This window comes from Protopterus annectens, chromosome 11.part0 (genome assembly GCF_019279795.1).
Source record: "Protopterus annectens isolate FY-2018-M chromosome 11.part0, PAN1.0, whole genome shotgun sequence".
In the NCBI taxonomy this organism is placed as follows: Eukaryota; Metazoa; Chordata; order Ceratodontiformes; family Protopteridae; genus Protopterus; species Protopterus annectens.
The window spans coordinates 314,530,015-314,543,441 of record NC_056745.1 but is presented as its reverse complement, the minus strand read 5'-3'; the positions used below and the strand labels follow the sequence as shown (position 1 = coordinate 314,543,441).

Here is a 13,427-nt window from a genome sequence, read left to right as displayed (position 1 = left end):
GGTAAAGCCCAGGTTTGTTCCAAATTAGTACTTAATGGTACCAGTTACACTGATCCGGATGACTTAGCCAACCTATAGCAGATGGGTTCAGAACAAACTTCACCTGCTACCCCCCCAAAGGCCAAGTCGACATCCACAATACTTGTTCTGCACCTCATGTCTCCATAGATCAAGTGTTAAAGGCTCTATCCAAGGCAAATCACACAGCTTCCATGGGACTTGATAGTATCCCAGGCTGTATTCTGCATCATCTCCAGTAGTATTTGCCATTGATCACCCTATTCAACCACTGCCTAAGTACAGGCTTCATGCCAACAGAGTGGAGAACTGCCATTGTCATCCCCTTGTACAAGGGTGGTGCCACTACTGACCCTAGAAACTATCAACCCAATAGCTTGACAAGTCTGATCTGTAAAGTCATGGAGCATATTATTATGGATCTCATAAACAAGGACATAGGCAATCTCTAAGCACTTGACCACCCCCTCCCCAGTTCAGATACATCAAAGGCAGATCTTGCTTGTTGAACTTGGTTGATATCTTTGAGACTGTCAACAAAGCCCTGGATGAAGGAAAGTCAGTACATACAGCTTACCTAGACTTCACCAAGGCCTTTGACACGCTCCCCCACTCAGACGTCATATAAAAGCTATCTCAACTTGGTGTAAATCCCTATCTTCTCAGGTGGGTGGCCAAATGGCTCATCGATAGGACCCACAAGGTCAAAATAGCCACCTCCACCTCCACAGCAGACCTGTCGCACACACACACACACATATATATATATATATATATATATATATATATATATATATATATATATATATATATATATATATATATATATATATATATATATATATATATATATATATATATATATATATATATATATCTACATATATAAATATCTATATATATATATATAGATATAGATACACACACACACACACACACACACACACACACACACACACACACACACACACACACACACACACACACACACACACACACACACACACACACACACACATACACACACACTCACACATATGCATTTAACTTATTGCTCATTTCAATAGTGTAACCAAGAAGGATTGTGCAGAGGAATGAATGTTTCATTTAAGGTTATTGCAGTTATTATGTATATCCTTGTGTTCATGAGTGGGGTTAAAATAAGGATGAGGTAAGGGATAACATTATTCTTTTGCATGACTGGTGTTGCACGTGTACTGTGTCATTTTGTCTTCTGTAGTGGTAACATTGGGGAACATTTTTAGGAGAGCAATGTGTATGGTTCAGGTTAGGGGAAGGGTTAGGGTTAACACAGAAAAGTGTAGAGGCGGGGGGGGGGGTGAATCCTAACCACAGTCCCACCTGATTGCCTCCCTTCTTATGTTGATTATGATCACTTTCTAATTCGTTCTGTGCCCTTCCTACCAGTTTCTTGCACTAATGTTTCTCTTTAGCACTCTGTTCTTTCTGTCCTGTTAATCATCCTTCCATGCCCACTTCAGCTATGATCCCCCTTTAGCATTGCCTCCTCCATGGCCATCCCTGCCCATTTCCACTATGCTCTACTTGTAATAATGTCTCCTCCATGACCGTCCCTTCTCACATCCTTTATGTTCTTTTTGTGGTACCAGTTCCTTCATGGCCATCCCCGCTCATGTCCTTTATGCTGTCCATGTGGTATTGGTTCCTTCATGGCCATTCCTGTTCACATCTTTTATGCTGTCCATGTGGTGCTGGTTCCTCCATGGCCATCCCTGCTCATGTCCTTTATGCTGTCCATGTGGTATTGGGTCCTTCATGGCCATTCCTGTTCACATCTTTTATGCTGTCCATGTGGTACTTGTTCCTCCATGGCCATCCCTGCTCATGTCCTTTATACTGTCCATGTGGTATTGGCTCTTCCATTGCCATCTCTGGCTCTAGCTCTCCTACATCATGTGTCAATGTTTTCTGGACCTGTCCCTCCACTGTGGTTTCTTTCGCTGTACCCTCACTTTCATGGATGCATCTCTCACTTGTTCTTTTAACTTATTGTGTGCCATACCACCTATCTATATTACTCTGAAAAACCCTTGCTGTTTTTTTGCTTTTCTCCACCTATCATTTTTCACCCCATCTTATTTACTAGCTTTACTAGCTTGCAGCTGCCTTCCCTTCTTTTCTCAACTGACTAGTCAGTCTGCTACCATCTCTGTCTCCTATAGGCAGCAATGACACTCCCTCTTTCTCCTGAAAGTCTCACATTCTATCTCTCATCTCAAAACTCTCATGACAACCTCACAAACTCCTCTACTAGTTCCCTTTCAGGATGTGCTCTTCATGTTATGTCCCTTTCTTGGATATCTTTCATTATTTGTTATTATTATTACTTTCTATACAGATACCTTGTTTTTATTTTTTTTTTCTTTATTGAGTTTTTTTAGATTTGCTCTACTTATTAAGTTTTCAGCAAATAAGTATTTAAGCATATCCTGGAGCCTAAGTCACTTGACAATGCAATTAGTTTATCTAGAAAAAAAAAAAAAAAAAAACAAGAGAATTGCACTCTCTCAGATGAAACATGCCACACCAATGCTGCTACCATATATGCAAAAAATAGTTTATTAAAAAATACAGAATCTAGTCTAATAAAAAGTTTAGCACCTTTACCCTTATTGCAAATCATAAGTCTTCTTCATAACAAAATCGGCCTGCTATTCTGCTTATAAATTAATAATTATGTAACCAATCAAACCATAACAAATGAGTGCAAATGAAATAAAAGTTCATATCATAAAATGAATAAACCATAAAAATGCCATCTGATATTTTTGTTACAATTGCTACATAAAAAATAAAAATATAACAGCCATGAAAGTAAATAGGTAAACAAATAAAATCAATTTGACAATCTATTTAAATGACTGTATACACAATTTAGGAATAATATTATTGATCAGATGACCAAAAACTAATAAATGATCCATAACTCACATAAAAGCACAATGGTTATGAACTTGATAGCACACATAAATATGCATCATTTGCCTAACACTTAACGTACTACAGTGTATAATTTTGCTGAACGCATTTTAGAACACTATTAATGGAAACTGTGCCATTTAAATCTGGTGAAGATGAAGCCTTTAACTTAAGTTGCCACTGATCCCCGGTCCTCCCTCTGAGGTCCCTGGGGACCTTTTCCAAAATGGCAGTCCTAAACCTACACGAATTTACACAATCAATCACATGTTTATACAGAACATTTTTACTATGTTTTTGTTTATGTCATAACAATGTTCATAAATCCTCTTGCACAAGGGCCTTTCTGTATTTCCCACACAGAACAAACTGCAGGTGATACAAATAGAAATAAATAGTAATTTGTCCTACTCCAAAAAAAACAGTTACCCTTTTTAGTTAGTGGTGTCCCATTCATGAATGTGCTTACATTGAGTCAAGATTCACATTTAATAGCTTCCTTTTTGATATCTTGCCCACCAGCTTGGAATAATTTGTGAAGTGATTCCTATCAAATTTGTTTTTAAGATTTCAACCTTCTTTTGAATAAAAATGCAGTGTCACCCATCACCTTTGAAAATACCTCAATTTTTGCAAATAATATCCTTCACCATCAAGATGTCAGAAAGGAATTCAATAATCATGGCTCTTTCAAAAGTAATAAAAGCTTCAGAACCTGCCCTACATGAGGCTGATGCCTTCTTCTCTGAAATGAATGTATTTCCTAACCCAGGCAGTTATTTAGTGTCTCTTCCACTGGATACCTCACAGCTGATATCATTGAAGAATTAACTGGGATAACCACATTCATTACACATGCCTAACAACCTAAACTTTTCTTTACAAAACATGTTGTCTTCAGAATCATACTGTAGAGCCTGACCAATCTCTGATCTCATTTTGTGTACCATGGGATGACAAGTATGGAAATGTAAACAGACATTTAAAAAGGTAGATTCTTGGAAATATTGGAGAAAACCTACCATCTTTGTTGTAAATAGTGACATCATGAGAGTTAGTTAAATCTTCACTAATGTTGTTAACAAATTTTAAAAATCTTGTGGTATTATTAATATATTACAAAACATCATTCAGTTTATCAGAAGAATCCTTCCAAAGAACGACTATAGCAACCAAAAAATGCAAGTATAACTTCCAGCTTTTGAGAAAATTCAGAGTTAAAAATAAAATCATGCTCGCATTTCCAGATCACTAATTAGGCATGCATGGGGAACATGTTGATTTTTATCTGCTTGCAATTGGAACCATCAAAATAAATAAAATTGTTGATCAGAGTTGATCCGAATCACCTCCATCATTTCCACTAACAGTTTAATTGCTGAAGAAGGAAGGAAGGCACAATTAACGAGAGCATCCTGGAACATGTTTAAATCAATGTCATGTGGAATATAATAAAATGAATCCACCAAACTGATGGTTAAAAACTGACCTCTTTGTCTCATAGGTCTTGGCAAACCAAGTGCAAAAAGTTCAAAGAGCCTCTTGTTCTAAAAATGTGAGCAGCAAAATTATAAACTGTAGTATGGTCATTATTTGTTAACTGATGAGTAGTTATGTGTGATAGCAAGGTTATTACCACTATATTTTTATGTCAGATATGGATCATTCATTAATTTTTGGTTTTATAATCCATATGTATATATTCCTGAAATGATTATACAGTCATTTCAACAGATTATCCATTTGATTTTATTTATTTGCTTATCTACTTGGATGATTGTTGCATTTTAGATTTTTTATGCAGCAATTGTAATAAAAAAACATCGGATGTTAAGTTTGTATTTGGAGTTTATTTTTTCAGTCATATGAATGTGTATTTCTTTTGTGATGATTTATTACATGATGGTTTGATTGATCACAAGTTCATTAATGATTTATAAGCAGAATAAGGAGCAAATGTTGTTAGTTCTGAATAGATTTGTTATATTTTACAAGGACAAAATTACTAAAAATTATTAATGAATTAGTTTCTGTATTTTTAATAAACTAGTTTTTGTATTCACAGTGGATGAGTTGGTTTGGTATGTTTGACTGGATGTCTGAGACAGTGTAATTTTCTTGGTTATATGTTCAGTGACAGTACTGGTTTGATGAATTCTATTAGATTTTTATCTAGACAGAATATTCCTCTGCTTAAATTCCTCACTTCCAGCTGCCGTCAAGTGATATTTTGTGACTCAGAATGATACTTTGTCCAGACAGTAGCCACCATAGAAACAGTGGAATTATTTTTTTACTTATATTTATCTATCCCTATTAACATGATATGTTACCTGTTAAATATATTTTCGTTTTAATATAATAGTAAACTGAATAAATGGCATGCTATTATGGCGCTTAATATATATGACCGAGTGTTAATGGCCTGTTGCAGTTTTACAATATTCAGATGTAGCTTAACAAAATTGTAATACTGTGGTTTGCAGATCATGTTCCCGATATCAAATTCACTGACCCCAATTTGGCAAAATCAACCCATCATAATAGTATAATTGACTTCTTTAGCACTGCAGCAGTCAATAATGGCTCTTCTGGGGGTCAGAACTTACTGTGCTGATAGTTTCAATAATCCACATCAAAGAACATAAGTTTCAGAAGGAAAGGACAGTTTGTCCATTGTGGTGGTCTCAAATTACTTGGACACACACACACACACACACACACACACACACACACACACACACACACACACACACACACTCACACAAGCACATATATCTATATATATATATATATATATATATATATATATATATATAAATATATATATATATATATATATATATATATATATATATATATATATGGTTTACTATTAGATGTTCGAAGCGAACACCGTCGACTGCACTTTTGTCGAACAAGGAAGTTCAAAAACGGTAATATCGAACACCAAAAGCCAACTTAGGAACGGGTTTTAACATGGGTTGAGATAGGGGAGAGGTTTGTAGCTCGGCAATAACACTGAACACCTATCTCGACCCATGTTAAAACCGTTCCTAGGTTGGCTTTTGGTGTTCAATATTACCATTTTCGAACTTCCGTGTTCGTCAAAAGTGCAGTCAACAGAGTTCACTTTGAACATCTAATAGTAAAACATATATATATATATAAATATATATATATATATATATATATATATATATATATATATATATATATATATATATATATATATATATATATATATATATATATATGTTTGTATATGGGTCTGCTTCATAACATTGACATTTCATAACGATGAATTTCATAACACTGAGACAAGACCATCTAAATCCCAAAACATTGAAAACCCAAAACACTGTAAACTCAGAACATTGTAAGTGTGCTTCATAACATTGAAAACTACAATGCATATGTAAATAACATCCTCTCCACCTATAACAACACCTAACTAACAAACACACTTTCTACTACGTTTCTTTAGGGGGCAAGCCCCCTGCACCCCAAATTCCCTGCAAATTAAATATACCAACTCCAAGATCGCACTACAGTGGAAAAAAGTTAATTTCCTAACCTTACTGTATCACAATCACCATACAAAGAAATATAGTAGAAAGTGTGCTTGTTAGTTAAGTGTTGTTGTAGGTGGAGCGGATCTTATTTACTTGTGCAATGTAGTTTTCAATGTTATGAAGCACACTTACAATGTTCTGAGTTTTCAATGTTTTGGGTTTTCAGTGTTTTGAATTTTCGATGTTCTGGTCTCAATGTAATGAAATTCAATGTTATGAAGTTATGAAGTAGACATATATATATATATATATATATATATATATCAGAAGATCTGTGGTTTCGCTATGTATATATATATATATATATATATATATATATATATATATATACACTGAACATTCTGTTGTACTCCTATAACAACAAAGCAGTGTTTTACAACATTTACATAACAAAATAATTCAAAGCAAGCATCCTCTAGCTTTTTCTCTTAGATAAAAAAGGGATCTCGCTTTGCCAGAGATGGCCTGTATCTGTCACCCCTGGGCTTCTGAATACTGGCCAAGGCTCTAGCCACTCCCTATGGTGCCCTTTTTAGGCGGTGTTCCAAACATCAAATTATCACCATAACAGCTACAAACAAATGCAATCTGAGGGTTATGCTGCTCAACACTAGAAATCTAAATCTCCAAATGCACTGGAGAACATCGACATTTGTGCTGTTACAGAGACCTGGTTCAAGGTATTAGAAAGCACCCCTGCACTATCAGGCTATAACTCATTCCACACCTTACGGCCCCAAAACTTGGACAGTAGCTCCAAAGTCGGGAGTGTTTTCATATTCATAAAGGATGCGCACACCTCAGATACTTGAGGTGCGGCTAACATTGGCTAAGACAGCAATTCAGGTCATAGCCTGCTATAGGTCCCCAACCATGTCCCAAGACTCACACTCCATGTTCCTAAGCACTGTGGAAATTATTAGGGTCCAACCTGACACTCTCATACTGGGAGACTTCAACTACCCCTCCATTAACTGGGAAATCTACTCATGTAACAATACACTTTCCCAACGTTTCCTGGAATTCATTAATTCCAATGCCCTGGACCAGCTTTTTCATACCCCCACTAGAGGTAGCAACATCCTTGACCTGGTTACTATTAACATGGGGGATCGTTGCTCAACACCAATAGTCAACTCCTCCCTGGTTAGATCTGACAACAAACTAATCACCTTGGAAATCCACACACCACCCCCCACAAAGATAACCACCATGAAAAACTTCTCCATAGCTAACTTTGGGCTCCTAAAAACAGAGATGGATAACTTCACAGCACCCATGCAAATGGATAATAGTTGCATGACTACCAAATTGTATACCAATGCACTGTGCGAACACATGCACAAATGTATGGATCTCGCCACACCCAATAGAACCAAGACGCTCTCCTCCAAAAAAAAGAAAGCCAATCTGGTGGTTGCCTGCCATAAACAAACTCTACAACAGAAGGAGGAAACTGATGCAGAATAAGGTGAAGTCCCAAGACTGGAAACACTCCCCTATCATCCTCAACAAAATGTTGAGATCCCTCATCAAATCCTCTAAAGCTAGCTATGAAAATAGAATTGCAGCAGATAGTAAAGGCAACCACACAGCCTTCTATAGTTATGTAAAGAATCTCCACAGCAATACCCAGATTTGCTCTGAGCTACTGCACAATGGTACCTCCTATACCGAGCCAACAGATATTGCCAATATACCGGCCGACAAATTCAGTGCCAACTTTACACATCTCCCCCCCAAAGGACCAATCACAATACCAGTAGATTGCCAGGCACCCAGTATTACTACTGCACAGGTTAAAACAGCACTGTCTAAGGCTAAGAATACAGCTTCTATGGGACCTGACAATATCCCTGGCTGTGTTCTACATGAACTACAGAGTAAACTGGCACCTCATCTGTGTGCCCCATTCAACCACAGCCTCAAAACAGGGTTTGTCCCTACTGAATGGTGCACTGCTACAGTCATCCCTCTCCACAAAGGAGGAGTGACTACAGACCCTGGGAACTATTGCCCCATTAGCCTGATGAGTCTGATATGCAAAGCTATGGAACACATCATCATGGACCTAATAAACAAGGCTATAGGGAATCTCCAAACTCTGGATCCCACATAGTTTGGTTTTGTGAAGGGTAGATCATGCCTGCTCAACTTGGTCAACTTCTTTCAGTCAGTCACCAGAGATGTGGATGAAGGCAATGTGTTTCGTACAGTCTACCTTGATCTGGCCAAGGCCTTTGATACCATTCCCCACTCAAGAATCATAGAAAAACTCACTAAGCTAGGCATCAATCTCTATATCACTAGGTGGTTTGCAAAATTGTTCACAGACAGAACCCACAGTGTGAAAGTAGCTGATTCAAAGTCAGACTGCCAACCAGTCATGAGTGGAGTCCCAGAGGGTTTGGTCCTGGGTCCTCTACTGTTTGGTATCTACTTCTCTGAAGTCCAGGCCAACACAAAAGGACTCTGGCTGACAAAGTTCACAAACAATTGCAAGTTAGGAGCTATTATTAACTCCCCAAGTGATGTTGACATCCTACAGAAAGGCCTCACTGAGACCAACGACTGGTGTCAGAACCATGGCCTTAAGCTCAATGCCAAAACATGTGTCATCATCCCCTTTGGGAAAAACCTATTTCCCATGAATTACCATATTGATGGTAGTCCACTGAATACAGAAGGCATTATAAGAGATCTGGGAACACAGGTTAACAGCAACTTCTCTTTTGATCACCACATTGCCACTGTGGTCAGAAATCGTTCTATGTGGCACATCTCATTACTAAGGGTTTTGCATCCAGGAAGAAAGAAGTCATTGTCTCCCTCTACTATTCCCTCATTAGGCCAATCATTGAGTACAATGCCGCATTTGGCATGTACCTCACTAAACACCTGCAACAACTGGAGAGGCCGCAAAAGTACCTCAGAAAGAGGATCCTAGGCCTTAAACATTTGTCCTATATGGACAGACTCAAAACATTCCAACTATTCTCTGTCTCATATTGCTCCAGAGACCTCAACCTCATTACCACAATCAACAAAACATGCTGGAGGGACAGGTTCATAACCCAGATACTGTCCATGTTATGTAATAGACTTCCCATAGATGTCAAGCAGATCACCTCCCTGGCCTCTGCAAGAGAAATCTTGATGAGTGGATGGGAAATAGAAAATTCACCCTAAGGATCACACCAGTGGCTTTACTCGACAGAGGCACTGGGAGCTAAGGTCCGGTGGCATGATGCCAGAGTAATCCTATGGGTTAGGCTTGTAAAGGCTCCAGGGCCATTAGCCTATGAACCTATTATCAGCATTAGGAACATGGTAGTATTGTCTGCTTTCTATAATCTATGAAAAAACATTGAACATGAGTTAACATATATTTTACTTCATAAAACATCTTTGTCAAAATATCACAAGAAAACTTAGAATATATGCAAATCTAGCAACTTCCTTAACAGTTCTGGTCAGGAAATTTTGTTGTCAACAAATGATCACAGCATATTCACTTAAAGCATGACAGCTTGCAATTAAAACCTACGAACAAACTATTCACAAAGCTATAACACCTAGGATGCTCCATTAATAATAGATATACTAACAACATTTCTAAAGAATTACAAATTACAGATAATTATGAAGCAAAATATATTATAGAGTGATAGCATTTACTAGGCATGCAGTCTAGGCAGCCATTAAGGAGCCAAAACCAAATTCCCAATTGCCCCAGTCCGCTGACTGATTAAGTTACTTCTTTAAAGTAACATTAAGGCAAACAAAAGTGTAAAGATTCAAATACTGTAACCTTGGCACAGCAGGTTATTAACATCTCAGAGCTTTACCCCTCTGTGCTAACTGCCAGACTGAAGAAAATCATCATCCTCGGATGGGCTTGAACCAGCAACTTTTCAGTCAACAGCTAAACATGCTAAACAACTGTAGCACAAAATATATTTATTTAACATTCCCAGTCTTAACATTCAAATGAATATGTACTTTAGTGGTCAATATATAGCACTGGGTGCATTTTGTACTATAGTAACCTGCACATGTGTTATACTGACTGTACGAATATGCAAAAGAAGATGAATGTTCATGCTAAAGACTTATTTCCTTGGGTTCGCTGAAAATGGGTGCAACATAGTTAACAGAATATAAATAAAATTAACAGCTGAATCCATGACTGCATATATGATGCCAAACTATGTCAAGAATTGATAATTCTTACCGTCCCTTTTGGAATTCTTGCTGGGCAGCTTTTTTTCTTTTTCTTTTAATTGTTTTGTGATGCTGCTTCTTAGGAAGGTATTTACCTTCCTCTTCCATTTCAGTTTTTTTCTGTTCATTTTGGGAAACTGAAAAGAAAGATGTGTGTTAAAAAACTCTAAAAACGGGTAACAAAAGATACTATTAAGTGTAGAGCCAAACTATGGAGAAATGACATCAATCCTGCCAATAAACTGTATCTTCGTGATGGTCCCATAGCTGTCAATCAAAGAGGATGTGCTCCCTACATAAACATGGGTGACTTACTCTGCTTGATTGCAGATGCTACTTTTTAATCATGGTAGCAGCCAGTGATGAATAAGTAGGAGTGCAATGGCTGGATTTCTGTTGTTTTGTTGATACTTAAAATGGTGTACATGTATAGTTCTCTGCTTATGTATAGATGTTTGCTTATGTTACTGATGTAGTAATATGATGAACATGGCTTTGTTGCAGGTGCTGTAGTTTAGTCTCTAAAGTCATGTATGTTAGAGAAAAGAGAAAAAGTGAGTTTGATGTTTTCCCTTTTTACACATTATATGTGACCTCAGAACTAGTACATGTAGACTAAGAAACCACACATTACAGGGTGCAGGGAGAATAGCTCCTTGCAAAATGCTCATTGCAAAATGTTTTGCAATTTTGAAACTTTACATATTCAGAGTCATGATATAATGAGTTTTAGATGTTGTGGTTATAATGTTTTGTATCTCAGTTAGCAGAGAAATAATCTATTACAAAGCCAAATAATGTATTTATTTATTAGCATTTACTTGACCAGGATAGTCTGACATAAAATTATCACTTTTCAGTGGAGGCCTGGGTAGAACAGCTCCACAAAAGCACTATATAACGTATTACATTTGTGTTTATAGCACAAGCATTTAGTAAGGTAATGTTTACTTCAATAAACAGTAAAGTAATACATTGCTCTACAAAGCAGGAAAGAATAATGCCAGCTGTATACTAAAAATAGAAGTCATGATAGTAATATAAATGGATGGAAAATGAAACATTGAGTACTGTGAAATAATCTGTTCAAGCCAGTAGTTTTACAATATTTTTGTGAAGGACTGAAGCATTGAAGCATTGAAGACAGAGACACAGGTATAACTAGGGTGAGACAAAGAGGGCAACTGCCCTAAGTACAAGATGTCAGGGGTGCAGTTTTCAGTAGTGCATTTGCAAAAGCAACTTAACACTCAACGTGTGGTTTAGTTCATTATTAGAATTCATATGTGAATGCTGATAATACATTGTTTTGGTCAGGGCTGAAGCATGTTCCAGTTGTCATATTTTAAGAACAAATAGTAACTGTTTTCTTGGTATCCAAGACTGGTCTAACCGCTAGCAAAGTACTACTGGGAAGGCAGGCAAGATGTACTGGCAAAGGAAATATATTATTAGCCCATCCTAGAAAATGTATACCTGCATATGAATGAAAATATTTTGTCCCATTCTTAGTTACTGTTTATAAAATTGCTGTATAAGGCACTAAACTTAGACAAAGATGGTTGAAATTGTGGAGAGGTAGTAATTGTAACTCTTTCCTACAGCTGTAAGGTGTAAATGTTGATAGCCATGACAGGTACTTGGTGATAGCTGAAGTATTCATTTGTTATACTTTTTTCAAGCTCATTCAAAAAGTGCCATAAATTTCATTACAGAAATAAGTACTATTTTTCATACATGGGTGAGTGCATGTCAAATCACTTCTGAAATATTGAGAGGCATTACGGTAAGGGAGTAAACGGACAGTGTGTTGCCAAAATCAGACAGGGAATATGCTTAATTTGAATAGATGTGCAATAATAATGGCCTGCATTTAGGAAGCACAGCACAACTGCACAATATAGATTAACATTGCACATGGATATTCGTGAACCCAAGTAAGACAGAATAAATCATCAAAACAGACTCCTAGACAAAGTGGAAGCTATATTTCAAATGCAATTCAGTAGTATATATATATATATATATATATATATATATATATATATATATATATATATATATATATATGATAGGATTCATAGGAGTTTTAATGCCACTTTAGCCTAATGAAGATATACACATTGTTAATATCTACTCTCAGGCTTTACTATCTTTCTCACAGTCCAAATGTTCCCAGCTACAGTATATGCAAGAACAATAACATGTAAGAGAACAACAAATGTGGCACCAAGCTGATGCTATATTGTCTTGAAACTGCATCTGCACCTGATTGACTTAACAGTCTGTATACTGTTATGGCGGAAGGAAAATAAACCAATGTAAAGAGGGATACCATATCAGACATAACTACTGTTAAACTTGTAGATGTTATAATAATTATTGTTTTGGCACTATATTCTAATTAGAATCATGAAACAGATAATTTTTCAGGTGTTATTGGCCAATGTTCACCCTGAATGTAAAGGTGGCAAACAGGCAAGTAGATAATAGTGTATGATGATATCCCAGCAGATGTTACAATGCTACAAATAGGAAATGCCTATCTAATACAGTGCCTTGCGTACATATGATTGCATGCATTCATGCATGCAAAAATGTACATGGGTAAGGCAGCAAAGAAGACATCCAGCCAGTATCCAGACTTCC

General features: G+C 36.8%; 1 protein-coding gene across 1 annotated transcript in view; it reads right to left on the bottom strand.

Annotated features, from left to right (window-relative positions):
• The window catches only part of LOC122815364 (dynein axonemal heavy chain 3-like), a 4,921,723-nt gene extending 4,910,817 nt beyond the window's left edge, over positions 1–10,906 (bottom strand). Inside the window, exon 1 of the mRNA XM_044087818.1 lies at positions 10,789–10,906. Within this exon, the coding sequence (XP_043943753.1) occupies positions 10,789–10,886 (98 nt within the window). The 5' untranslated portion in view covers positions 10,887–10,906. The remainder of the gene's footprint in view (positions 1–10,788) is intronic.
• Between the last annotated feature and the right edge of the window lie 2,521 nt (positions 10,907–13,427).